The 27,437-nt window shown below is 63.8% G+C and overlaps 1 protein-coding gene across 1 annotated transcript in view; it reads right to left on the bottom strand.

Annotated features, from left to right (window-relative positions):
* The window catches only part of SLC38A10 (solute carrier family 38 member 10), a 33,255-nt gene that overhangs the window by 3,501 nt on the left and 2,317 nt on the right, over positions 1 to 27,437 (bottom strand). Inside the window, 15 exon segments of the mRNA XM_005668573.2 lie at positions 173 to 196; positions 1,219 to 1,326; positions 1,791 to 1,907; positions 1,910 to 2,245; positions 2,393 to 2,560; positions 7,294 to 7,450; positions 16,732 to 16,838; positions 17,257 to 17,368; positions 18,193 to 18,375; positions 18,790 to 18,892; positions 21,250 to 21,374; positions 22,020 to 22,163; positions 22,309 to 22,402; positions 23,181 to 23,226; positions 26,688 to 26,805. Coding sequence (XP_005668630.2) covers positions 173 to 196; positions 1,219 to 1,326; positions 1,791 to 1,907; positions 1,910 to 2,245; positions 2,393 to 2,560; positions 7,294 to 7,450; positions 16,732 to 16,838; positions 17,257 to 17,368; positions 18,193 to 18,375; positions 18,790 to 18,892; positions 21,250 to 21,374; positions 22,020 to 22,163; positions 22,309 to 22,402; positions 23,181 to 23,226; positions 26,688 to 26,805 — 1,942 coding nt within the window.

The raw sequence follows: 27,437 nt of genomic DNA, 5'->3' as shown, positions 1-27,437 counted from the left end.
GCCCCTGAGGGGCTAAGGAGGTCAGGGCATCTGTGCAAGGCAGGCATCCGGAGGCCCGGGGTGGGGGGCTGTGGCCGAGCCGGGGCGGGGCAGAGCACGTGGGCACAGCGGCCGCCCGCCTGTGCTTTAACCCCCGCAAAGGCCTGCGCCGCGACACCCCTCCGGCTCCTACCTGCCACCATCTTTCTGATCTCAGCTGCGCGTCCCATTGAGAGGCGTCGGGAGAGAGGCGGGAGAGGAAAGCGTGAAGGTTCGTTTCAGAAAGGAGAAGTCACACTCAGACAGGCTTAGGTAACAGGCCGTGAGGACCAGTGACACAGAGACTAAAACCAGAGACGGGAGCGTTCGGAATCCCCACGGCAGCTGGGCCGCAGGGGACCCCAGCACCTCGGCCCTGCCCGGCGCCCCCGACCGGCTGTCCCAGGGCTGCTGGACGGGCTGGGAGGCGGCGAGCCTCAAGCGGCCCGCGAGCCCACCCGCCTGCCACGAGCCCACGCACGGACCCCACCTCCCGGAGCACGAGGGACAGGCCCAGGAGCCGCTCCTCGGACCCTGCGGCCCAATCTGATGACAGGGGAATGAGACTGGGTGAGGACCAAAGAGACCAGGACAGACGGTCACGGCTGCAGCGGCGGCTGCCACCTCCAGCACGAGGACGGCACTCGGCCCTGGGCGCCAGGAGCAGGGGGCGGCAAAAGCCGAGAGCTGGGAGCAGCTCAGGGCAGCACGAGGGGCTGGAGAAGGACGTGGGGGAAGCTCTGCTTGCTCGGGGGGAACAGGCGGGACGAGCTTCCACGCCGGGACAGGTGCAGGCTGCTCACTCCAGGGACACCAATGTCCCTGCCAGAGCCAGGACAAGGGGACGGCAGCAAGCGGCCCACCCTCCCGCCCTCCCCGACGCCCTCCCCCCGCCTGCCTGCTGGCAGTGTTAACGCACCTGCTCCGAAACAAAACACAGACGGTAACAGAAAGTCACCCCACACCAGCAGTGGGTTTGTTTTTAAGCAGGAGAAGAGAAAATAGAAAACGTATTCCCGAGGAGGTGACACGGGACGAGAAAGGGCTGCTGGTGGGACGGGTGCTATTTAAGGTTCCTCCCCAGCAGGCAGCTGGCGAGTGCAGAGGCCGCGCCCTGGCGAGGCGGCGCCTGCCAGCCATGGCTCTGGGAGGAGGGGCGGGGAGCTCAGGGTGGGCGCCGGGAGAAAGCAAAGGTCTTACCCTCCAACTTGCTGCCCGCGGGGTCCCCGGCCTGTCCCTCCACATTCCTCTGCTCTCGAGGCGCTGCCCCCGGGGCCGGCTTCTCCTCAGGGAGGGGGGCCTCCCCACCTGCGCACACGGCCAAGACTCAGGGGCTTCGCAGAAAACGCAGGGCGGAGGAGGCGGCCATCCTGAACCCTCCCCGTGCCCGCCCAGCCCAGCCTGCCCTGGACCTGACGGGCACCCCGGAGGGAAAGAACGCCGTAACCGTCTCCCAGGCCGGGGGCCGGGAGCCAGCGGGAGCCGCCCTCCCCACCGACACGCGGGCCTGTCCTCAGCGGCCCCGAGACACACTTGGCCGCGCACCACCTGCCAGGCCCGTGTCACCCCTGGCTGTGCCCAGACGCACAGGAGCAGCGTGGCACCTGACGCTCGGTGGTCTGGCCCACAGCTGGGGGATGGGGTCACAGCAGCCGCCAGGCCCCTGGCAGCGGGGGAAGGGCCGTGCTCGTCTTGCGCGAGGAGGAGGGTCAGCACCTCCAGCCCCCCCGCCAGCCTCCCCGGGGCCCCACACCAAAGGAGCCAGCACCCACCGGCCTCGCTCTCCTGCGCTGCCGGCTTGCCCACGGCCCCCACGGCGTGGCCGGGCAGCAGGGCGCCGTCTGCACGGGCCCCTGCACCTGCCGCCAGGACGTCCTGCCCCTCGGGGGCACCGCCTGGGGCCCTGGATGCACGGCCTGGTCGCCCGGTCCCAGCTCCTCCTTGACGGGCTCAACAGCCAGCGGAGCGTTTTCTTCTGGAACCTTCTGGGGATCTTCAGGAAGACCACCCACTGCCTCCAAAGCCTGGTCCTGCCCGGGTCTCTCTTGTTCGGAATCCAGCAGGGGTGGTGCCACCTGACCCTTGCCCCCCAGCGCCATCTCATCCACGCGTCTGGACGGACGCTCGTTTCCTGCTCCTTCTCTGTCCTGACCCTCGTCCACCACCACCTCGTCGTGAGGAACCGGGGGTTCGTGGCGGTGGGCCTCGCCCAGAGGTACTGCCACGCCTGGAAGGAGACGGACCACGGGGGGAGTGGGCGGGGGTGGGGGCGCGGGGGCCGGTGGCTGGGTCTCCCCTTGGGGCCTGTGCACGGAGCCCTGGGCCGGCCCTGGGGACACTCCCGCCCCTCCCTCCCCGCGAGTGGTCACGGCACCTTGACCTGGGCGATCCAGCTGCGCCACCTCCTGCTTCTCCTTGGCGTCCTCCCTCGGGGGCACGTTCACAGGGCCCTTAATCTGGGCCCGCTCCGCCTCCTCCTTCTCGTCGGGCAGCTTCGGCTCGCCTCGGCCGTCCTCGGCCACGTCCACAATTGGGTTCTGACCTGTAGGCACGGCCCAGAGACCTGAGCGGCATGTCCACACGGCTACACCGCCAGTCAGCACGGCGACTGGGCGGTGTTCCCTGGACTGTGGCCGCATTGCCCAGTCGGGTGGCAGAGCCTAAGCAGTTCCTTTTTTTCCTGTTCGACCACTAACAGCTAAGGAGTACAGAGAACCGTCAGCTTTCAGATGCATCCATGACAAAAATACGGCGAAATGCAATTTACACCCCGCGTGAGCTGGGCTGTCACCACCAGGTGGCAGCACGAACCCACCCTCTGAGGCCTGGGGAGGGCGAGCGCCCAACCCCTCACTGCAGGCGCGGGAGGGGGCGGGAGAGTTGCTGCAGGAAAATGAGGAAACCGCCCGAGGGAGGCGGATTTGCAGCCCTGTCAACTTCTCGCTGCTGCTGAAGGGAGAGTTCCCAGCAAAAGGAAGCTGACAAAGCAGCAGAGCGGGGTCCCCGCCCCCCACACGGCCACCCTCATCCCCCAGCAGGTCACCCACTCGGTCACCCTGGTCCTTGGCGGGGGTGCGCGAAGACGGCCGGCAGAACTGGGCCTAAACGGAGCCTGTTAGGCAACGCGTTAACACAACCTCTTTCTGTGTGTGCTGGGCCAATGCGGCAGAAACCCAAGAATTTCCTGGGGAAGAAACCACTTTTACAGAGTTATTTCAAGGAGTTCCTCCTGTGGCTCGGGGGTAACAAACCCAACGAGGAGCCATAAGGACGCAGGTTCGATCCCTGGCCTCGCTCAGTGGGTTAAGGATCGGGTGTTGCCGTGAGCTGTGGTGGAGCTCACAGAAGTGGCTCAGATCCGCACTGCTGTGGCTGTGCCGGCAGCTGCAGCGCTGATTCAAGCCGTTAACCTGGGAACTTCCATACGGGTGGGTGCGGCCCCAAAAGGGAAAAAAAATTATTTCATCCTAGAGGCCCAAAGCCACTGCTCTCCTCCCCTCAGGGCACAGCTGCCTGTAAGGGGCAGGCAGAATGTGATGCAGTGGCGGCGGGCAAGGCTGGGAGGGAGGGGGGTCCCAGGGGCTCTGGAGGCTTCACCACCGTCCGCTTTGGCTGGGCCTGCCCCTCCGCCCCAGGGGAAGGGACCTGGGCCGACCTGCCGGGCTGGCGGGGCACCTGCAGCAGCTGGACCCCAGACCCGGCTTCGTCACTCGGCTGATTCAAACAAGCACGGCCGTCCGGACCACACCACAGTTAATGCCCCATCCACCCAAAAGTCATGACGCGTCTGTCCAGGGGGTTACAAAGCGAAGCGGGGGACGGAGAGGAAGGACAAACACAGGCAAACAAAGAAAATCTCCCTTCCAATGCAGGATGCAGGACCTCGGCGTTTTCTCAGCAGGGGGCAGAGCGACCTTGGGAGGGGCTCCGAGCGCACAGGGGCCACTGCGCCCGCAGCACCGGCCCTCTGGCACTTCTCAGCTGTCCCCGGGCATCGGAACCGAGCTCCTCGTGGGGACGGCCTGCTTGCCACACCTTCTGGTCGCCGTAAAACTAACGTAAGACCCCAGCACTCCTCCCAGACGGAGGATCCCTCGGGGGTGGAGACAGGACTGCTCGTGGGGTCGCTCCAGCAGGACGAAAGCTGGCGAGGGCAACAGTGCCGACAAGCTGCAGGGCCAGGGGCTGGCGGCAGCGGGTCAGCAGGAAGCGGCCGGCAGAGGGCGCCCAGGCCCCAAAGGTCCTCTCCTGGGGCTCAAGGTCGAGGCCTCCGCTGCCCCACGTCCGCCTCGGCCGCAGGGAGGTGATGCATCCTCGCTCAGCCTCTCCTGACGAGGCCTTGGGCCTGAGCGCGAGAGCCACGCGTGCTGGTGGACAGTCACTCTTCCACTTGGCTTCTGCGTCCAGTGCAGGCACCGGGTGACTTTGACTGCAAAGGTTCTGAAGTCCGGGGGTGCACTGGTTCCACCTTGGAAGACGGGGGGTCCGAGCCAGGGGCTCCTCCTGGGGCCTCCCCTGCAGCCCCTGTCCTGAGTTGGGGGGCGTCTCTGCCTTGTGATGGGTACAGAGGAAAAGCAGCACAGCCCTGTGCACGGGGCCCTGTTGACTGGAGGAGACTCCGAGGATGTACAGAGCACAGGAGCAGAGTGGAAAGGCCAGGCCCTGCCTGCCTCTAATTTCCCGATGGCTGGCAAGGTGCCCACCTGGCTGCCGTGGGAGGAGGTCTGTGGTCAAGGCCACTCCTCTTGGCGTGGGTGGCCGGGGTGCGCCCGCCCACCGTTACACTCGGGTCCCCTGAACATGCGGGAACCCCGGACCCCAGTGTCCGCCGGGTGGGGCCGCTGCAGCACCTGCTCTCCTCGCGGTTCAGCAAGTAAGCAAGTGGCCCTGGGCCCGCGTGGGACAGACGGGGTGGGAGGCTGAGCCCTTCTGAATTTGGCCTCTCAGCACGGGGAAGATGAGCTCACAGCCAGGTCCTGACCCAGGGGCAGGAAAGGCGAACAGAGATCACACAGCCCAGGGGAGCCAACAGCTCCTCCTCTGCGGGGGACCGAGGGAAGGCCGGCGAGGAGCGGGGCCTCCCCACAGGCACGCTGGCATCTGTCGCAGGGGTTCCGACACCGGCCCATGGGTAGCTGGCAGCAGAAGGGATGGCGCCTCAGGCGAGCGACTAGGACGGAGTTCGGGGTAGGGTTGGGGTGGAACTGGCTCCTGCTCGGGCCTGGCGTCACCCTCTGCTACCTGTGTTCCTACACGGATGCACGGCTGCCCAAAGGCCCCTTCCTGGCCTTCCTCTTCTTTCCCATCCGGCAGAAGCAGGGCTGGGTGCCTGCTGGGGAGGGGGGCCCAGGCGGCCCCCAACACAAGAAGGGAAGGGAGGGAGGGGCGCAGCCGAGTTCCAAGAAGGAGCTGTGAGTATCACAGAGCCCAGCGCCCCGCGGACCCTCGAGGGGGAGGGGGACCGTCAGCCTTTCCGACGGGGCTCAGCCACCTCCTCTGTCGACACCAGGTGCGTCCTGGCCTCTGCACCTGCCGAGCACGCCAGGGCGGGGTGGGGGTGGGGGACAGGCCGGCATGTGCCCAGGGGGCATGGCCCCCAGCAGTCCCAGGGCCAGCTCAGGCCCGAAGGAAAGCTGGTACTGGTTTGGCCTCTGCAACATCCAAGAGCGCACGAGGGCTGCCTCACGCGCTGACGGGCCGAAGGCTGCTGGGGCGCACGGCCGGGCCCCATGGGCCCCGCTCACCCCGCCTCCGCAAGGCAGCCTGTCCGGCCAGGGAGGCTGGGGGCGAGCAGAGCGGAGACCGCGTTCGACAAACGGCATGCGGTTCCGAGAGAGGCCGTGTGTTTTGTTACAGACTCGGGGAAGAAATGGAAACCAGATGTGGCTGCGGCGGCTCAGGTGAGCGGGGCCAGCCTCCACCACAGGACACAGCTGCTCGCGCCGGCCGTGGGCCAGAGGCCACATGGCGCCTTGGGGACAGGCGGCCAGGGGCCGACTATGCCAACAAATACCGAGGAGCCCACAGCCAGGCAGGCCCCAGCCGGCTGCGACGGGAAACCGGTGTCCGAGGGCTGTTCTGCTGCAGGTGTCCCCTGGCGGGTGAGGGGTCTGGCGGGGCGGCCGCCCCCGCCCTCTTCCAGTGGGCTTTGTGACCGTCCAGGCCACCGAATCCACACAACAGGCTGTCAGATGCCAGGCAGCTTCTGCCCACTCCGTCCCTGGCTCTGCTGAGCCCCTACTCCCTGTGTCCTCTCGGCAGGTGGAGTCTGCCCTCCGGCCCTCGCTGGCCCAGCGCCCCCCGGCTCGGCGCTCCCTGAAAGAGCCCCGGAGAGGCTGTCCTCAGGCTGAAGGCTGGTGTGGGCGCCAGCACGGGAGGGGCGTCCTGAGACGGGGGTGAGGCCGGCACGCTGGCTCCCTGCACGGCCCTCGGGACGGCTTCTCCTGTCAGTCACAGCAGTGGGAGACCGGGCTCTGGGCGGCTCCTTAGCCATCACCGCCCAAGGGGCCTGGACTCACCCCCAGGCAGGCGGCCAGGGCACTCTCGCAGGGGAGGTGGGCGGACACGCATCCACCACTCATGTGAATACACAAAACCCAGCCACTGTCGGGACCAGAACCCAGAAGGAACATTCCTGTAGACAGCGTTCCCCACCAGTACCTGGGCCTCGGGCCGCTCGGCGCTGCTGGTGGACGGAGGGAGCCCTCCCCGCACCCGCCCGCCCATGCCTGGCGAAGCCACGGGCTCCACGACGTTCTCCTGCCATACCCTGGAGGGCCGCGCTCGGAAACCACCCTGCCCCCGAGGGCACGGCCACAGAGGGGGTGACGGGGCCCCCCACACGGGGGATCTTCAGAGCCGGGCCTGCAACTCACGAGGCACGATGGCTCTGTCAGCAGGTGGGTCGACGAGTAATAAAATCAAACAGGAAACAAAGCCGAGGGACATCGGTGACTTTGTCCAAGAAAACCTGGCTCCAAATGCACATCCTCAAACCTCAACGAGCAAGTGCGAGCGACCCCCGCAAGTCTCCTCACCTGCTGGCACTCTGAACGGGGCATCGCGGCCTCGGCCCCGCTCTCTGCCCTCCACCATCCGTGCCCTGCACGCAAGGGGCTGTGCCCGCCAGCCCCAGAAGCTCCCACCCCTCGTCACCCAAAGAGGACGGAGGCAGCTGGGCAGGGAAGACAGCCCACAAGTGCCACCTTTGTCCCCATGACCCCAGGGCGACGCGGCTGGGATGCCCCCGAGAAAGCTGCGTGCCTGTGTGCGTACCTGGGAGCCGCACCGCCTCTGCCTGGACGGCGCCCTCGGCCTCTCCGAGCTTGCCGCCGGGGGCCTCCTTGGCCAAGTCCACAGGGGTCTCCTTGCTCACGGACAGGGTGCTGTGCGTGCTGATCACCAGGACACCCAGGCCGACCCAGAGCACCACCTGTGGACGAGACAGAGACCCCGAGAGCTGCAGGCCCTCAGCCCCAGCCACACGGCCCGCCAGGTGATGCTCACCAAGCCACCGAGGTAACCGAGCGCGGGCCACACCTGCGGAGCCGCCCCAGCCATGGGGCCGAGAGTTTGAGGGATGCTAGAGGCGGCGTGTGTGACACGGAGGGGCCTGCTGGCTGGAAAGACCCCAGCGCACTGGGCAGGCCTCCTGGAGAGCCCAGCGGCCAGGCCTGTCCACACCTAGGGCTGCAGAGATCAGGCCCCTTGAGGGCTCTGGCCAGATAATCTCAGGCAGCTGCCAAAGTTGGAGCAGCCCATGCTTATCCTCCCCAACCGGGAGCCACATAGAAAACCCAGGCCTCCAGGTGCCTGGCCTCAGACAGCCTGCCCCCACCCTCACCCATTAGGCTGGGCACGCCCGCAGCCGCAGGCACAGACGGAGACACCATGGAGGAGGCACTGCTGCCCGGCTCCCACCTCATCCCTCCTGCGACGGCCCGAGGCCGCTCAGCAACGCCACCCTCAGGGACTCAGGACACAGCCCGATCCCGGGGTGGTCGGCTGAGTCCGGCTCTCGCCGCAGCCCCCGTGGGTATTGGGCCGCTGCCGTCTGTGTCACTTCAGCTGCCACAGCCGCAGACGCCACCCAGCCCGGCCGGCCCGCCGGCCCGGCTCCCTCAGGGTGGGGATGCAGGGCCCCCTGGTTCCGCAGAGAGGCGCCGCAAGGCGGCCTGCCCGGGGAGCCAGAACCCAAACCTTTTCTGGAAAGCGTGCCGACTCTAAAAAACACGGGTTCAAATGACCCAGTGAGACGTTCCCAGACCCAACACGATTAGCGAGGAGAGACCTGCACCGCAGGAAAGGGCCTGTACCCCGCAGGCGGGCGCCAACCCGCAAGAGGCGCCTCGGGGGGTCTGCTCCCACCGAGACACTTCTCGGGGCCTGGCCAGTGCCTGCGCTCCGGGGCCCCTCCGGCCCTGCCCAGCTGCTGGCCTCAGTCAGGGACACGGGGGGGTGCTGCCAGATGGAGCCCCTGGGTCTGAGCCGCGTCAGAAACTGTACGATGCACAGCTTGGCATCCTGAACCCCGCATCCGACCCCTGCCCTCGACCCCAAGCTATTTTCTCCCAGATGTGCGGACAGACGGCTGCAGCCGCGTGCTCAGAGGTCAGCGCACTACGCCTGCTCCAGCAGAGCTTCATGGTGTCCAGAGGTGACCAGAGTGGTTTTACAAAGTTTAAAAAGAAACTTTAGGAGTTCCCATTGTGGCAAAGTGGAAATGAATCCGACTAGGAACCATGAGGCTGTGGGTTCAATCCCTGGCCTTGCTCAGTGGGTTAAGGATCCCGCGTTGCTGTGCCTGTGGTGTAGGTCGCAGACGCAGCTCGGATCTGGCGTGGCTGTGGCTGTGGCGTAGGCCAGTGGCTGCAGCTCCGATTCGACCCCTATCCCGGGAACCTCCATATGCCGCAGGTGCGGCCCTGAAAAAAAAAAGAAAGGAAAAGAAAAGAAATTTTATTCCTCCAGCTGACGGCTGAGAAACAACAGAAAGAACTTCACATCCTGGCTGGGACCCCGCAGCCCCAGACGCGCGAGGACAAGACCGGTGAGCGCCCCGAAACACACCCGTCGGGGAGGGAGCTCAGGCGCCGGCCCAGGAGAGCACCAGCCAGCAAACCCCCTCCCTCCAGCCCTGCGGCGGTTCGGACAGAAGACGACCTCTGGCTGGTCGCTTTCCGGGTCATCTTACAGGGGACGTCGCCGAACGTCCCACGGGAGACCGACAAGCCAAAGGCGGCGCCTCATCCACGCTTCTGAGTGGTTCATTTCAACCCCTGGCTTCCTGGCCTCAAAGAAACACATCACGCACATGATAAATATTAACTCTATTACGGCAGCAAGGTCCCGAAAAAGGCCAAGGACGCGCCAACCTCCGTCAACTCACAACGCAGAGCCCGTGGGGAGCCCGACGTCCTCCTGGCACCGCGCACAACACACCCGCCCCGGCCCGCGGCCCGGCCGTCCACGGCCCACTTGCCCCCCCACCCCCGTCCGTGAAGACCCCCGCCCGTGCCCCCCGCCCCGCAGCAGCCTCCGCCCCTCCCATCCCCAGGACCCTACCTGCCTCCCGACACCCCAGCTTACGAGCACCCCGGGCTCTGCAGGGCCACTGCCAGCTGCCCGCCGTCTGGGTGCAAGCGGCTCATGGACCCAGCCAGGGCCTCTGTGAGCGGCCACACATCCCAAATGGCCCCCCTTTCCTGAGAAGAAAGGGCACAGGCTCAGGAAAACCCCCCAGCAGGGAAGCCAGAGCCACCCCAGCTTGAGGGGAACCAGGCAGGTGTCTGTGAGGACACGGGAGGGCCAGGCCTGTCACTGCGGACCTAGGTCCAGGGTGATGCTGCCACAGTGACCAGGTCACATCCTGCAAGCAGGCAGGTGTTGGGAGGCGAGAGTCCACCAGAGCCAGGGTGGGCACACGGCCCACGGCAGCACCAGCTCCAGGTGGGCCGGGCTTTGGAAAGGGCACGGATATTGGCCAAGTCCCCAGGGCAGCCCGACAAGTCCACACTGACCACCGACCTCCCCCAGCACCAGGACAGCGCTCCAGCAGGGGCCCTTCGCCTCCCGATCGGCTGGGGCCCCCAGCTCCACGCCAGAGAGCAGCACGGGGCCCCCGAGAGGACGCCTCTGCCCACTGCGCACACGGAACACACACGGCCAACAAAGCCCCACCTCGACCCCACACCCAGCCCCGCAGGAGTCTCCACATCACTGTGACCAGGGGTGGCAGGTGCTCCGTGGACCCCAGCCCTGGGCCGGGCGCCACGTTCTGGGAGGGCAGCTCCTTTCACTGCATCCCCAGGGCACCCCCACTGCCTGTTCCAGGGGCACAGGATGCAGGGGAAGCTCGAACTCAGGGCTCCCCGCTGCCCGGGCCTTTGCGGGTGCCAAGCAGTCCCGCGGCCAATTCCGGGTGGCAGTTCCTCCACCCCAGCCAGGAAGAGCCTTGCGGTCTGGGGGTTGAAGGTAAAAGCACAGGCTGCTGCCAGCAGGCAAAGTTTCTTCCCGATGCTCCGAGGGCCAGGTGGGCACTCACGGTTCCTGCTCAGCCCCGGAGGACGGCTCTCGGGACTTTCGTGCCTCCTCCCACACAGACGAGGCCGCCCCCCGCTCCCCGGCTCCTTCCCAGGCCCCAGAACCAGGACCAGGCATCTCTGGGCCGGAGCGCTCGGTGGCTCTGCCTCCCGTGGGAATCACAGTGGGGCACCCGGGCAGGAGGGACGCATGCCAGGCAGGTGCCCCTTGGCATCTTCCCCAAAACACAAAAGCTCCGTGTTCGGAGGTAAAACGGCAGCAGCACGCGCCCAAACGCTCGGCCCGGGTGAGACAGTCGCTCGAGGCCTGTCGCGCAGTGCCCCCTCAGGACACCGGGTCAGAGGAAGCAACGCCTCGGCGGATGGTAAAGTTCCCATTGCGGCGCAGTGGTTAGCGAATCCGATGAGGAACCATGAGGTTGCGGGTTCGATCCCTGCCCTTGCTCAGTGGGTTAAGGATCTGGCATTGGCGTGAGCTGTGGTGTAGGTTGCAGACATGGCTCGGATCCCACGTTGCTGTGACTGTGGTGTAGGCCGGCAGCTACGGCTCCGATTAGACCCCTAGCCTGGGAACCTCCATATGCCGCGGGAGCAGCCCCAGAAAAGGCAAAAAGACAAAAAATAAAATAAAGAAATAAAATAAAAGCCCACAGTAAAACACGCACAAGAGAGGCTTCTTTAGCGAGATCCCACGTGTCCCCGTCTACAGACACGTGGGGACGTACGAGTGCGTGAGTCATTTCTACGCATGAAGCCAAAGCCAGCGCCACACTGGACAGGTGGGCCCTGGAGGCTGGCCCGGCCGAGTCGGGGAGACGGCGCAGAGGAGAGGCACGCAGCTAGAGGGGGCTGAAACGCCCAGGAGACGCTGGCGGTCAGCGGGCAAAAAAACCAGTGTGGGCACCTAGAGCCTCCCCACACGGCCAGGAGAGGCAGAGGGGGGCAAGGGCCTCGCACCACGGCCAAGAGCCGCCAAGGGGCCTGGTCTGCGGGGGAGACGGGAAGGAGCGGTCCTTCAAAGGACAACTTTTTTCTCCCCAAAAAGAGTCTGATGGACTAAACACTGGGACTTGACCAACTGGGAGAAAGCGACACTTGCAACCTGGCAGGCAAGGGGCTAGTCTCCTATTATAACGAGGCCCCCACACTCACCAAAACCCCCCACTGAAGACACTGGTGAGTGACCTCAGCAGTTGCAACCTGAGGGGTGAGACCCCAGAGGACCGACCCAAGCACCAAAGGGCCTCCCGGTCAGCAGTGCCGACACGGACAGCAGAGCAGCGGCCTGGAGCCTGCAGACGCAGAGGCGTCAGGGGTGCGGCCCCCCGGCAGCCAGAACCGGGGGCGCTACGACCCTGGGGAAGAGCAGACCTCAGAGGACGCAGCCACGTTCCCGGCACAGCTCTCCCGCGGGGCACGTGCCAGCCACCAGCTGCGTGGAGACAGGCCGAGAGCAGGTGCCAAGAGGATGAACGCTAAGCAGAGCCTTGAGTGATCCGTGGGCAGTCACATTTCGTGGAGATCCAGGGAGGGCTACCCCCTGGGAGTGAAAGAGACTGGCCGCTCGTGGACACAGGCCTTCTGCCCGCCCTCTGGCTGCTGGACAGGGGACATGTCACCCAGAGCCTTTACAACTGCTCACACCCCCAAGGCACCAAGCAGGCCAGGGGCACAGAGAACCAGAGGGTGCAAAGGGCCACGTCGGCAAACACCACTCAACTGAACCGTGAGAGTGACGTCGTGCGGTGGTTAATGTAGACAAAACTATGGAGCTCCCCTTGTGGCTCAGCGGTAATGAGCCCAACCAGTATCCGTGAGGATGCGGATTCGATCCCTGGCCCTGCTCGGTGGGTTAAGGCTCTGGCGTGGCTGTGGCTGTGGTGTAGGCTGGCAGCTGTAGCTCCAATTCGACCCCCAGCCTGGGAACTTCCATCTGCCACAGGTGTGGCCATAAAAACAATAAATAAATAAATAAAATACACGTAAAATTAAAATACACAAAAGCAACAGCACCAGAGGCCAGAGGGGAGTAAATGAAGTTAAAATATCACTAGATACTTGCCTCATCTGGGACATGGTTAAAAACAAAAGCAAAAAGACTAATTTATAGTCAAGCCTAGGGAGCCAAGGATTCATATCAAACTGTCTTATTTAACCACTAGTAGAACAGAAATGTATAAACCAGCTAAGAATAGACAATGAATACTTAAAGCGCTTGATTTATCCAAAAGGTGGTAAGAAAGAAACAGAAAACAGAAAAAAACGAGACAAATAAAAAACAAAAAGATGGAAGCTTTAATCCCCCAATCAATAATTTCATTACCTGTAAATACTCTGAAACACCCCTGCTAACAGACTAAATCAAAACAAAAGCCAACTCTCTGCTCCTACTTAAGACACACCTTAGGGAGCTCCCCGTCGTGGCGCAGTGGTTAACGAATCTGACTGGGAACCATAAGAACACGAGTTCAATCCCTGGCCTTGCTCCGTGGGTGAAGGATCCAGCGTTGCCGTGAGCTGTGGTGTAGGTTGCAGATGCGGCTCGGATCTGGCGTGGCTGTGGCTGTGGCGGAGGCCGGTGGCTGCAGCTCCAATTAGACCCCTAGCCTGGGAAGCTCCATGTGCCGCGGGAGCGGCCCAAGAAATAGCAAAAAGATGAAAAACAAAAAAACAAAACAAAAAAAAATATATATATATATAAAGACAGAGAGAGCTCGAAAGAGAAAGGATGACAAAAACCCTGTGGGGACACAAACCCCAAACACAGCCAACGCGGCGGGTTAGCGAGACCACGTCAGACACGGCCGACTCTAAGGAGGGAAGCATCGCAAAAGATGGAAGAGACACTTTCACAGGAAGTGAGCATCTTGTTTATTTACTTTTTTACTTATTTATTCTGGCTGCACCTGTGGCATGTGGAAGGTCCTGGGCCAGGTATCGAACCCATGCCACAGCAGGGACCCTCCTCCTTAATCCACTGTGCCAGGAGGGAACTCTGAAGAAGGGTCCTTTTAATCACAGAAAATCGCCTTAGAACTGCATGCTCCTAACAACACAGCTCAAGGACAAAAAGCAAACACTGACAGAACGGAAGGGCAAACGGACAAACCTATAATTACAGTGGGAACTGTCACACCTTTCTCATGACTGATACACAGGAAGATTAAAAAAATCAGTCAAAATGCGGAAAACCCAAAAATCAGGAAGTCCGCTTGTGGCACAGCGGTTAACGATCGGGCACTGCCACGGCTGCAACGTGTGTTAGATCCCTGGCCCAGAACGTCCATGTGCCGTGGTTGTGGCCCAGTGAGATAAAACAGAATATACTCAAATCAGCCAGCAACTCGATCTAACTCGTCTGACAACTGCAGACCAGGCGGCCCACTCGACAGCTGTGGGCACAGGCTGGGCGGCAAAGCCAGTGCCAGGGAGCGTCAGGCTCAAGTCCTTCAGCCCGTTTTGTCCAATCAGTAAAACGCATCACTCGAAAACCCCCCAAGGTTTGGAAATCTAAAGCAGCCGCTGGTGAAAGAAGAGGTAGGAAGGAAATTAGGGGAAAGGCTGCGAATGGAATAAGGCCACGTCTGCGATCTACAGCGGGATGCAGCCCCGGCCGAAGGCCAGCAGCCTGGTCTGGGGGAAGCTGAGAAGCCAGTTCCAAGGCTGAGCTGGAGATGCCAAGAGCCGACAGGCGAGTCCGTCCTGAGGAGACCACGGCGCTGGCCTCGAGACGCACCACCAGGCCTCAGCAACCACACGGGGAAGCCGTGCTGCCGGAGACACCTACAGACCGGGGCAGGGTGCCCAGCCTCGCACATGCGCGGGACACCAACGACCACGGGCCATGGCCACGCTGGGACGAGGAGGGTGCTGCTGAGCTGGAGAGCCACAGGGACACAAACCCTGATCCCTGCCCCACACCAAGCATCCCAGACGGGGCCCAGATCTAAACGAGAGAGTGAAACTAAAGAGGCTTCTACAAAGGGACGGACGAGACTGACTAAAGACCCTCAAGGAGCAACATTTTCTTACATGGTGCATAAAAAGCACACTGCAAAAAAAAGACTCAAAAGCCGAACCACGTTTAAAAAACCACAAACACCTGTTGATCAAAAGGTATTGTTAAGAAAGTGAAAAAGCAGCCAAGAGTGAAAAAAAAACATTTGTACTATATATTTCTGAAAAAAGTCTTTTTCTTTTGGTCTCCGTAGGGCTGCACCTGCAGCATATGGAAGTTCCCAAGCCAGGGGTCGAATCAGAGCTGCGGCTGCCGGCCTCCACCACAGCCACACCCATGCCGGTTCTGAGCCACGTCTTCGACCTACACCACAGCTCACAGCAACGCCAGAGCCTTAACCCACTGAGCGAGGCCAGGGATCGAACCTGTGTCCTCATGGACACTAGTTGGGTTTGTTACCGCTGAGCCACAGTGGGAACTCCTTGAAAAAAGTCTTATACAGTTTTTAAAAAAACCTCAACAAGGAGTCCTCCTGTGGTGCAGGGGCTTAAGGATCCAGGGTTGCTACTGCCGCAGTTTGGGATCCTGCTGTGGTATGGCTTCAATAACTGGCTCGGGAACTTACGCATGCTGCAGGCATGGCAAAAAAACAAAAAAACCCTCCATAAATCGGTAAGACAAAAGCAAATAACACGATGGATTTAAAAAATGGGCGGAGTTCCCGTTGTGGCACCGCAGAAAGGACTCCAACTAGTATCGATGAGGCTGCGGGTTCAACCTCTGGCCTCGCTCAGAGAGTTGAGGATCTGGCGTTGCCGTGGGCTGTGGAACAGGTTGAAGATGCGGCTCGGATCCGATGCTGCTGCAGCTGTGACTGTGGCGTAGGCCGGCAGCTGTAGCTCCGATTTGACCCCTAGCCTGGGCGTCTCCACATGACGCAGGTATGGCCCTAAAAAGCAAAAAAAAAAAAAAAAAAAGGGCAAAAACTGAAAGGTATCTGCAAAGACGACAGCCACGGGGCTACTGAGTGTGTGAAAGCGTGTTCCGCATCGTTAGTCGCGTGGGGGCTGCGGATTAAAACCCAAAGGAGGTTCCGCTGAGCATCCGTCGGAAAGGCCAGAAGCTGAAACCCGGACGAGAGACGCCACAGCCCCCGGCGCTCCGAGATGGAGCCTGAGGACCACTCTGCAAAGCCAGAGAGAGTCTGGCCAAGTGCACTGACACCAGACAGACGTAACCCCCGGGCCACCACGTCCGCACCGAAGTGAACCTCCGACAAAAGTGCAGGCACCCGGTGCAGCGGCAGGCAGCCCGGGCAGCCGCGGGGCTCCGGCGACGGCAGTTCACAGGGCGGGGTGTCCCAGGGCAGGGCCCCCGGCAGCGACAGCGGCAGCGACGCGGGGATCTCGGGCGTGACGCCGAGTAAGGAGGCCAGACGCCCACCCACCCGCCCGCCTGCACTAACCGTGGGCCTCCGTTTATGCCGACGTGAAAGGCAGACAAACTTACTCCAAAACGTCACAAGACACCAAGCAGCAACCCTCGTGGAGGAGAGACGGCGGGGCGCCAGGGCCGGGGGCAGGCGCTGGGATGTTCCAGCCCGGCCCTGGCTCCGCTCACTTCGCAAACACGACGGAGCCGCACGTGCGAGCAACGCGCTTTGCCGTGTGCACCCCAGACTCCTAACCTGTCCCCGGAACCTCAGAAAACGCCCGACAACCGAGAGCACAGCCCGTGCACCGAAGGAGAGACGCCACCACCCGCGGGTGGACGGAGGGGCGAGGCCGAGCTGGGCTGCGGGGCCACGGCGCCAACCTGCCCGCCGGCTCCGGGGAGAAGGCCCCCCGCTTCGACACAGGGACCCCGTCCCCAGATCCTGCAGACACCTTCTCAAACGCGGACGAGCTGCTGGTTTTGCTCTAACGGGGGAGGACGGGAGAGGTGAGGCCCACAAGGCAGCCCCGAGTGAGACGGGGGCGGGGGGCGACCTCGGGAGGATGGAGTCGAGGCCGGGCGGAGACCGGTCGCCGTAAGGACCGCAGGGAGAAGCGCTTCAGGGCTGGACGCGCAGGTGCGGGGCTCGGCGGCCCCGGGCCGCCGGCTGCTCCCCCGGCTCACTCCCACCTCCCCAGCCCCACGGGCCACCTCCTCGGCGCTGAGAGAGAGCGACCACGGCCTCCTCTCCCCGAGGGGCCGAGCGCGGCGCGGACGCACCTGGGAGGGCAGCGCGTTCTTGTGGATCTTCTTGTAGATGAGAGCCGGGCAGATGAAGCAGATGAGGCTTCCCATCGTGGCGCCCGTGAGGCCCAGCACCGTCTCCACTGCGGACCAGAGCGGCGGGGCCGTGAGCTTCCTGCGAGCGGGGCCTGGGGCCGCCGCACCCAGGCACCTCCAGGCCCCCTGGGACAGCCGCGGGGAGCAGGGACCCAGGGGGTCCAAGCGACCGGTGCGACGGAGGACGGCGAGGGGCCAGGAGCCGCCTGGTAAGGCCTCACCCCGCACCGGGCCTGTGTCCCCACCCGAGCCTGCGGCCCTCGAGCCGGCAACTGCTCCCGAGCCTCTCCCGGGGCCTCAAAGGAAAAAGCCCTGGGAGTCTGGAGACGTTTTCAGGCCAGAGAGGATGGCGGCAGCGAGGCTCTGGACGTCCCAGGAGACGGCTGAGACCCGGGCGGGGCCGGGCAGCCGCAGGCCGGGGGCGGGAAAGGGCGGCAGGAGGCCAGGCCGGGGCAGCCCACGTACCGTCTGGAATCAGGACTCCACCGACCGCAGTTCCGAACACAACTGAGAGGGTGAGGGCCTTGAACCGCAGGGGCGGCATGTAGCCCCCAGCAGCGAAGGTTCCGTCTTTTTGCTGCAGGAAGGAAAATAAAAACAAGAGGGCTTGGAGTCCCCATCATGGCGCCGCGGAAACGAAATGAATCCGACCAGGAACCACGAGGACGCTGGTTCGACCTCTGGCCTCGCTCAGTGGGTTAAGGATCCAGTGTTGCCATGAGCTGTGGCGGAGGTCGCAGGTGCAGCTGCACATGCAGCTCGGATCTGGCGTGGCTGTGGCTGTGGTGGAGGCCGGCAGCTGCAGTGCTGCTTCGACCCCTAGCCTGGGAACCTCCCTATGCCACGGGTGCGGCCCTCAAAGCCAAAAAAATAAAAAGGTTCTGAAACGCCCAATTTCCTCTCCACTCTTCTGTGAGGCGAGTCCTTTCCTTAAAGGGCTCCACCAACAGCCAGGCGGGTCCGCCCGGGAGGAGGCGGGTCCGCAGACGTGAACCTGCGACCAGAACTGAGGAAGCCACAGGCCGCGCCCAGAGCAGCCACCAGTGCGAACTGCTGCTTCGCGCTAAGACGTGGCGGCAAGCCCTCCCGCCTTCCTTCTAGACCAACGCCACGAGAGGCTTTTCAAAGTGCCGCAGAGGAGTTCCTGTCGGGGCTCAGCCAAACGACTCTGACTAGGAACCATGAGGACGCAGATTCAGTCCCCGGCCTCGCTCAGTGGGTTAAGGATCCCGCATGGCTGTGGCTGCGATTCAACCCCGAGCCTGGGAACCTCCACAGGTCGCAGGCATGGCTCTAAAAAGACCAGAGAAAAGCAAAAAGCTCGGCCGACTACTGCTTGGGAAGACGGGGAAGCAGCGAAGCCAGAGCAGAGCGCGCCTGAGACCAGGGCGCGTGCCTTACCTGCTGCTCGAAAAGCAGCGTGTTCAAGGCCTGTCTGCAGGGCAGGATCATCATGGGGAAGCCCACGGCCACGGACATCACGAAGCCCACGCGGATCATCTCCGTCACCAGGTTGGACGGGAAGTGCGTGAGCACGTTGCCCTCGGTGGCCTCGGTGAAGCTCACGTAGCCAAAGAAGCCCACCTGCGGGGGGACGGCAGTGGTGGCGGCGGGGGCGGGATGCCCCACGCACCTCGCCAGGGGGCTGGTCCTGATCTGGCTGGAAACCCAACCCGGGGGGCCATGGGTACGCTGTGCTGCCCTCGCGCAGAGGCCCGGCGGCCCAACTGCACCAGCCAACAGAGTGGGGAACAACCAGGTTCAGACGAGCCCGACGTCGCAGCTCTACGTGCGACGTGGGAAAACCACCCACGGAGAATGAGACCGGAGGGGGCACCCCTGTGGGCTGTGGCCCCGGGCCCCTCTCCACCCTCCCGGCGGGTCAGCGCAGGCCCGGGACGCCACCGCCTCCGAACGGTTCGCAGGCCCAGGGGCCACGCGGGGGCTCGGGGAGGAGGAGCCGGGCCGGGGGCGAGGAGGGCACGAAAGGGCTCCTACCGTGACGTAGAAGGTGGTGACCACGTTGAGGGAGGAGGCGAAGATGGAGCTCATGGTTTTCACCGACGGCTCGTCCAGGCTGTCGTAGGTGGGCAGGACCTGGCTGCAGAAGACCCAGCGCCTTCGGGGAGCTGATCCAGAGGACACGCCTCGCCAGGTCCCCGGACACCCGCCTCCCCACCCCACTGGCCACGCAGAGCCGGGCCGAGCCCTGGCCGTGCCAGAGACGGCGCTCGGCGCCCTCCGCCGCGCTCCCTGTGAACGCTTCACAAGTGCCAGCGGATGAAAGGCCGCTTGTTCCACCGCAGCAGGAGTGTACCCGCTCCGGGGGCCGGGCTGGGCTGAAGCAGCCCGTGTTTACAGGGGAGGCAGGAAGCGGTTCAGAGCATGGCTGTCAAAAGAATGAAAGTTAAACAAACAAGCCGGGCCGCCTGCCCATCCCAGCGCCTCAGCAAGGGGCTCAGAACGGGCGTGGACCCAGCTGGGCGTCGGGAGGAGCGGCCTCAGTCCCACGGCCCAGGGCCAGCAGGGCAGTGCTGCTGGGTGTGCAAGGGAGGCGTCCCCCGGCTCTCTGCCAACGGCAGGCAGGCAGGCAGGCACCGGTCACCTGGCAGAGGTGCAGCCCTGAGGGGAGGAAGCAGGGTGACGCTGTGCCAAGGGTGAGGGACAGCCGGAGCCCGGGCCAGTGGTCACGCCACGCGGGAGGCCGGGAGGGGGCGCATCGGGACAGAAATGAACAGCACAAGAGTCGGCAGAGCCAAAGCCCAAAACCACCTTAAAAAGTGAAAGGAGCACAGAGAGGACCCACTAAGGCTGCTCACACTGCGTGACCGGGCTGGCACTGTCCCTGGCCCCACACACGGTGCCAGCAGCCATTCCAGGAGGCAGGAGTCACCACGGACACGGCCTCGGCCTGGTGGAGGGTACCAGGTGGCTGCCGCCAGGTCCCTGCAGCCCAGGAGGAGGCAGAGGACCTGCAGAGGAACCAGCGCCAGCATCCAGGTGCTGACCTGCCCCCAGGCCGGAGCAAGGTCCACTCCAGGAGCCCCAACACCAGATCTCAAGGCAGGGGCACTCTCCTCGGCCCCAGAAGTCCCTGCCGGGAGCTGCTGACACCGTGAGGAGGTGCTGTGCTCAGCGCGTGGGAAAGACAGGCGTGGAAAGCCCTCCTCCAATCCTGCCGGCACCCCAGGGACCCCTGATGGCAGGAGCCAGACCCCACGGTGGTCCACCCCAGCACCGCAGGGCACTGGCAGCCCGCCCACCTGGCTGAGCGGCCCCGTGACTCAGTTTACCTGAGTGCCCCCCGCACAGCCCAGGCTCCACATGCTCAGCGCTCTCGGCGCCTCCCTGGGCCACAGGGCAAGGAGCCCGGCCGTGCCCGCACAGTCCTGGGCAGACACGCAGGTGAAAGAGCCGCTTCTTCCCCTGGAGATGCCCAGCCCTGGACCCCTCGGCACCGCTCCCCAAGGGGGACGCAGGCAGATCTGCAGCCCCCTCGCCCCTGTGAGCAGCGGGATGGGTGCTCGCGACGCTCTAGGAAGCTGTAATCGAGCTGAGAGCCAAACCCAGGGCAAGCGCCTGACTGCAGAGCGGCCACCGCTGAAAAGCCCAAGCAGGGTTGCCTTCCGCAAAAACAAACTCGCGGACACAAAGGACAGCCGGTAACTAGGTACATGGCAAAACGGTGCAACTGTCACCGACTGTAACGCGGACGTTAACAGGAAGAGGGGAGCACGGTCTGGCGGAGACGGAGCTGCCAGGAGAGACGGTGGGGGGACGACGATTTGGATCCTCGCGTGGGTGTAAACACAGCAGTCTGAACAAATTTCATCTGTCACGTAGTTTACGACTGGCACAGCTCATGCCCGCTGGAGCCTCGGGGGCTGCTCCGCCAGCGCCCCGCCCAGGGGCCTTTCCCATCCCCCCTCCACCGGACTGAAGTCTCTTGGGAGGGGTTCCCGTCTAACCGGGCGAGAATCACAGACTCCTGTCCCTTGCGGAAGGTAAGGCTGCTGGAATCATGGAAACAGCCTGGTCAGCATTTAGAGCCTGCGAGCACGCAGCTCATGCACACGCGCGCACGCGCGCACACGGTCCTCCGAGAGCAGCCCAGCAGCCGTCTGGAGTCAGTGTTTGTGCAATTTCCTCCTAACTGTTCTCACGCGAACCGCTGAATTCTGGCAAACCGCTCGGGACTCTGTGATCAGACGGCTGGGGCTGCCCCGCCTCCCCCAGCGCCGCCCGTGGGGGCCTGGCAAGCCGGGCGCTCTCGCCGAGAGAGAGTGCTGGGAACAGAGCGGATTTCTCTCTCGGCGAACATCTAACCCCCGCCCCGAAGCCAGAGCGGGAGAGGCCAAGGGGTCGGTCCAGCACGCGGCCTGGACCGTCCGGCAAAGGAAACGGTGCTCCCTCCCACACCGCAGCCCCCGCCCCCACCCCCGTATAGGTGGCACTTACGACTGGCAGGCAAAGGACATGCCAAAGATGGGGATGCAGCGGAAGACGCCCTCCCAGCGGACGTAGCTGACCCGCCGCAGCCACTGCCCGACGAAGAGGCCGTGCTTGAGGGAGGAGAGCACGATCTGGGGGGGCGGGGGGGCTCAGCATCAGGCAGTGGGCACATCGGGCCAGGCCCTCGCTGCCTGCATGGCTGGGGGTGTGCAACATAGGGCCCCCACGGCACAGCCTGTCACCAGCTGCAGGGGCCAGGGGTCCCACGCGGTCCCAGGTTCGCCAGCCTCTGCGGTGGCACTTGGGGACACCTGCCCATCCAGGGGCCCTCGGCAGTGAGGCCCACCGGCCGTGCCCTCCCAGCTGCCTCAGGGACCAGAGACCCCACGCTGGCAAGTCCTCGGCGGTCTTGCACAGACATGATTTCAAAGACAAACCCACGGACAGCAGGGCTGCCTGGAGAGGAGGGGACGTCGCCCTGTGCATGGCCTCCTAGGGGCAGCCCAGCACGGATGCTCAGGCTCTGCTCCCGCAGGAGTGACCCCGTCTGACCTTCCCTGGGAAGGGGTGCTCGGGAGCAGGGGCGCTCGCGGCCTCAGCTCCACGCCGCAGCCCCCGTCCAGCCGGCGGCAAACACTCACTCGAAAGTAACGGCTCACCCCCGGTGACAACAGGCTGGCGGCGGACTCCCGGCCACAAACCCCCCAGAAGAGGCCTTGCTGTGAAACGGGGAGCTCCCCGTCCCTCTCCCGTGCCTCTCCCGCGGCGCCGCTCACCACGAACATGAACACGGTGTAGAAGATGAGGGCCATGGCGCTGAAGGACTGGACGGAGGCCAGCACGTTCCTCTGCAGGCTGAGCGGGAGCACGACGCACAGGGACACGGCGAAGAGCAGGAGCACGCGGAAGGTGCCTGTCACCTGGAGGGAGGCCAGGCGTCGCCCCTGGGCACAGGCCCGCCCCCACTCCCCCGCTCCCGCCCGAGAGGTGGCCTCGCAGCGGCCACGGGCCGCCCTGCCAGCGGCCACGGGCCTCCGCGGCACCAGCCCCTGTGCACGGTCTTACCTGAAAGCCAAAGAGCCGCGCAAAGAAGTTGGCCCCCAGGTCACCGATCACGACGTAGAAGGCGACGCAGGTCCCCAGCATGAGCCCGATCATGCTGCGAGGAAGCGCGTGGGCGCGTCTGCACGGGGAGCCCATCCCGGGGCCGCCCGGACCCGCCCCAGCCCCGCTGGGTGGCGGCCGACACGCAGCGACCCGCGGAAGGGCTGCGGGGGATGACGCCGCCCAGTTTCCAGGACTCGGGCGTGTTCTGCGGCGTTTGCTATGCTACTCGGGATGCATCTGACCAACTCTGAACTCTCATCTACAAGCTGCTACAGCTTCCTCTCCACGGGAGCACCTCAACGTCCTCTCAGGGCTGCGAAAACGCACGGGGTGTGCGGCACGTTAGAAGAACGATCCGCTGCTTCAGAAAGGGGTTTGGCCCGCTACAATTCCCTAACTTGGCAGCCCAGAAGTGCAATTTCCCAGCCGTTTTTTTTCATCTCATAAAATTTTACCCAAGGCGAGGACAGGATGTTTCCAGTCTAATGCCACCTTTATGCGACAGCGTTCCGGGCAGCGGCGGGGCAGGGGGCTGGCCCACAGGTTTCAGGACCAGAACCCAGGGGTGAAGTACAGCTGGGGGAGCCCCCCACTGTGTCCCAGGGCTTTGCGTTCCTACACTTTTCTTGGTAAGACTTAACCAAGGCCTTCAGCCTTGACACGAGTCATTCTAAGGGCACAACAAACTCAACTTTCGACGACTTAGGAAGTAACGCGTCACGTTATACACCGATCCCCAGCCGAAACGGGGGTCCCTGCCGCCATCCCTGCGCTCCCCTCTGGCCGCGGGCCAGGCACAGGGACCCCGCCGAGCAGAGGCCCATACCTACCTGGTCTCCACCAGCATCTTCCCGGCTTTTCCGTAGGCGTGCAGCGCTGGTGCGAAAGAAAGACAAGGAACGCCCAGTCAGATGGTGCCGCGAAGACGCCACCACGGACAAGAGTTACAAGGCAGGTGACAGAAACGCGGCGGGGTGCGGGTCCACGGGTGTGAGGGACTGTGCTTTTCTCAGATCCACCTTCCACAAGCACAAACCTCAGAAAACAAGGACCCCGCCAGGGAAAAACCAGGTAGTTGGTTTTTCATGCGCACGCACACACACACACACACACACACACACACACACACGAAAGAGGAAAGGAGAGGAGAAGAGAGGAAAGGAAAGGAAAGCCACCGCCGAGCAAAGCAGAGGCTGCCCTCCAGGCCAGCGGGATGCCAGCGCATCCAGGCCTGGCAGCCACACCAACGGGCCCTGGCTACGGGCTTTCATGCTGGCGTCACACGTGGTGCCTGGGAGGGGACGGGGCAGGTGCTCTCGGGCCTGTGCCCTCATCCCCTGCGAACAGAGCCTACCCGGTGGGGAGGCGCCCCTGGGCCCTGCCTTCCTGACAGGGGCTGCTTCTAGCGGAGGACACGTCTACACCCAGCAGCGGCCCAGCACCCCTGCGGCCCACCCCATGGTCCAGCAGGACGAGGCCTCCCCTCCTCCCACAGCGCCAGGGCTGGGCAGGGAGCTGGAGGGCGGGAACATGCTGGCCACCGGACGTGGATAAGTCTGAAAATGCTTCCAAACCACTCAGGAAGCGGCAGGGCACTGCCCAAAGCAGGGACAGCGGCCTGCACGGGGCCACTGTGTGGGGGAGTCCCTCTGGCCCCCTGGTTTGCAAACTACTGAATGCCCCTCGCATTTCAGGGACATCTAAGCCACAAGAGCCAATGGCCGATGTGGCTGCGGCCCAGCCGTCCCCCCTTCCTTCTCCAAAGGCAGCTGAGTGTGGAGGCTGGGGAGCCCCAGGTGCCAGCAAGCCTGGGTTTACGACCCACATTTCTCAAGGCACAGGCGCAGGTCACACAACCGCGGACAGGCAGGCTGGGGCGGGCCCACGAGTGGGCGGCAGGCTGGCCAGGGCCACAGAAACCTGGGCGGGCGGGTGACGGGACCACCAATGCGGAGCTGAAGCAGCCCGCACAATGGAAGCTCTGCGGCGAGGGCCGGCCACACTCTCGGCAGGCAGGGCCCGGGTCACAGTGGCCTGGCCGGCGCCGCGACTTCGAGGGGTAGACGACTCTCTGGCACAGCTGTGCATCTTCTGAAACAGGGGCTGGGAAAGTCACACGAGAGCAGGTCAAGCCGGGCAAGGGAGCAGCAGGTAAAGGGAATCGAATCACACAACCAGCCCCAAAGCAACAAACCAAACACCCTGAAACACACATATGAAGCAACAGCAAAAACTCCACCAGGGCTGGGATTCCCGGAGGAGCACAGTCCATCCTCCAGCGATGCCTACACATGGCCAGGGCAGAGGGCACAGCGCTGTGGCCTCCTCCAGGGACGAACTACACCGAGAAGCTGCCGCAAACACAAACACACGGCTGGGCGGCAGATCAGAGAAAACCGCCACCCTCTCCTCGGAGCACAAGCAGTTTAAAGAGGCTATGTGTTCAAGCTACACCTGCCATGCCAGGAATTTCTGCAGCTCCCCCCGCACCGTCCCCAGGGCTGGACAGAGGCCCTCGGTCCTGCTCCTTGACCCAGCAGACCACGTGTGTTGAGGGCTCGGCTGACAGAGGCCCTGTGCTCTCCTCCTGGGCCCCCTCCCCGGCCGCAGGGCAAGCTCCTGGCCAGGAGAAGACGGAGAAGGGAGAGAGGCCCACGAGCAGGGGGACGTGGCCCAGGAGGAGAGGGAGGGCTGCCCGCGATTCTCCTCTCTTCCTGTCTTGGGCTCCTTTCCAAGCAGTGGGGTCTCTCCAGCTCAGAGATGGTGCCAAGACCGAGCCAGGACGAGGGGCCCGAGGGCTGCTGACTGGGCCTGGGGGACTGTGGGAGTTCCCACAGCTGAGCCATCTCATTTGGTCCCAAAGGCCCAACCAGGGACCACTGGTGGTTTCGGATCTTCTTTGCTTCTGGCAGTGAGAAGCGGGCTGCAGTCACTGCGAGCAGTTCCAGGGAGGCGCCCCAGCCAGCCCTGCAGGAGGGTGGCCATGGGCAGTGCCCCTCAATCTTTCACCCCCAACCAACCAGTGCGCCTTCCAGGGACTTTCCAGGCATAATCAGGCAGACAGCGGTCAAGAGCCCGGCTCTCCAGCCCGGGGTCACTCGTCCTCCTTGAGGACACTGCCGAGCCCTTCGACGTCGGCTGCAGGAACCCCGCTGCACAGAGACGCTCAGCGGGCGAAAGGGTCGCCCTGGAGACGCAGCCCCGCTGCACACGTCACCCAGGCAGAGTCTGGTCTCCCGGGGTGGGCGGCGGGGGGCTGGTACATTTCACCCCCCAAGTGACTCCGACGACAGAGTCTGACAGCACCGTGCTCGTCGGAACAGAGACGGGGAAGCGCCCCTTCGGCCGAGGTCAGAAGCAACGCCAGCGGCTCGGTGCGATGCAGAGCAGGCAGGCTGGAAGGAAAGCGAGGTCGCGCTGCCAAAAGCCCACGCGTGGGGCCCGCAGACGCTTGCGTTTTCTTTGGCCCCTGGAACTAGGCACGCCACTTCCTCATGCCGCCTCCTCGCCACCGTGAGAGCCTCGGGCTGGGGGCCGAGCCAGGCCCTCCGCGAGCGGCCCCAGCAGCCCGGTCCCACCTGAGCTGGGGGGGGCGGGCGGGGCTTCAGCCGGAGGACGGGAACCTTCCCCAGATGCACACAGGGCCCGCGCCCGAGAACATGGTACTGGTATGTCACGACCCACGACACGTGTCCCCAGAACAGAGGGCAGCGCGGGAAGCTCCAAGGCGGTGGAGACAAAGCAGCCTGCACACAGGGCCCGCGGGGCCGGGGCGGGAGGGACCCTGCGCTCAGAGCTGAGCTGCCAGGAACCGCTCCGAACCGAAGGGAAGCAGAGAGCAGCCTGTCTGCCTCAGCTGAGACCAAAGGAGGACAGAAGAACGGAAGGAAACAAAACCGTAGCCGGCAGCCTCGAGACACCAGGACACCGGGGACTCGCCCCCGGCCACCCTAACCCTCCTGCAGACAGAGTGGCTCATGAAGCAAGACCCCCGGACGTGGGAGGGCAGACGAGACCCAGGTCCACAGGGGCGCAGAGGCTGCCGGGGCCGCCTGAACGACGAGGGGGCTCTGGGTGGGCATGTGCTTATTAAGCGGGAGCCGGGAAGACGAGCATCCCTCAATGCTGAAGCCCGTGTTCACATTAATGGTTTTTTGAAAAATTGCATTAAATTTCAAACTACGAAAAGGCATTGCTGTTCAAGGAACCCTTTAAGAATGAAGTGGAAGAAAAGAAAAGAAAGGGATGCGCCCCAGGGCCCCAGGGCCCATCGCAGCCCTTCTTCAGCAGGGCAGAGAAGGGTCCAGCCCCCGGCCCCCGGGAGGCGAGGTCCTCACCCAGGCCGGCGTAGGTCCTCCGTTTGCTCAGGCTGGCGGCTTTCACCAGGAACATGCAGGACTGGTGCGTCATCCAAGAGCAGAAGACCAGGAGCAGGGCGCCCAGGACGATGCCGCACTGGAGGGTTGGAAGAAAAAGAGACGTCATCAGAGAAAAACCGCCGGAGTCCCCACCTGACGCACGGACCGGCAGGTGCGGCCTCAGCTCAGCTCTGGTTCATTCCCGCGCCTACAGCTTCCTGGGCCTGGCAGCTACACGCGCTGTCCAGGGACACCAGGCCTGTGCGTGAGCCAGAGAGAGCACCTGGGACACCGCTTCCTCCCCGGCCCCTCCCAGAGTCTCAGGGAATCGAGGGGCTGCCAGTCTCCCCAGCTCCCTGCAGACCCCCTCCAGCGAACCACCTTCCAGCCACGTGGATCAACAGCTCTGAGCGATAAACACATTCTGGAAGGAAGAGATTAAAAGTGACATTTACGCCTTTCTTGTAAGTTAAGCAGACACTCACCATCTGACCAGCAATTGCACTCCTAGGTGTTTATCCAAAAGAAATGAAAACATGTGTTCCTGCACAAGCCTGTACGCCAATGTTTACAGCAGGTTTATCTGCGATCCAAAAGCTGAAGAGACAACCAACTCTCCTCCTAGCATGTGCCAGAGCGCAAGGCGCACACAGCCCGCGACCCGGCCGCCCGGGCGCAGGTCGGCAGCCTGCGGGACGCCTCCCCAGCGCCAAAGCCTGTGCACAGGCT

The sequence above is a fragment of the Sus scrofa genome, chromosome 12, assembly GCF_000003025.6.
Source record: "Sus scrofa isolate TJ Tabasco breed Duroc chromosome 12, Sscrofa11.1, whole genome shotgun sequence".
NCBI lineage: Eukaryota > Metazoa > Chordata > Mammalia > Artiodactyla > Suidae > Sus > Sus scrofa.
The sequence above is the reverse complement of the archived record's forward strand: the minus strand, read 5'-3'. Positions and strand labels throughout refer to the sequence as shown.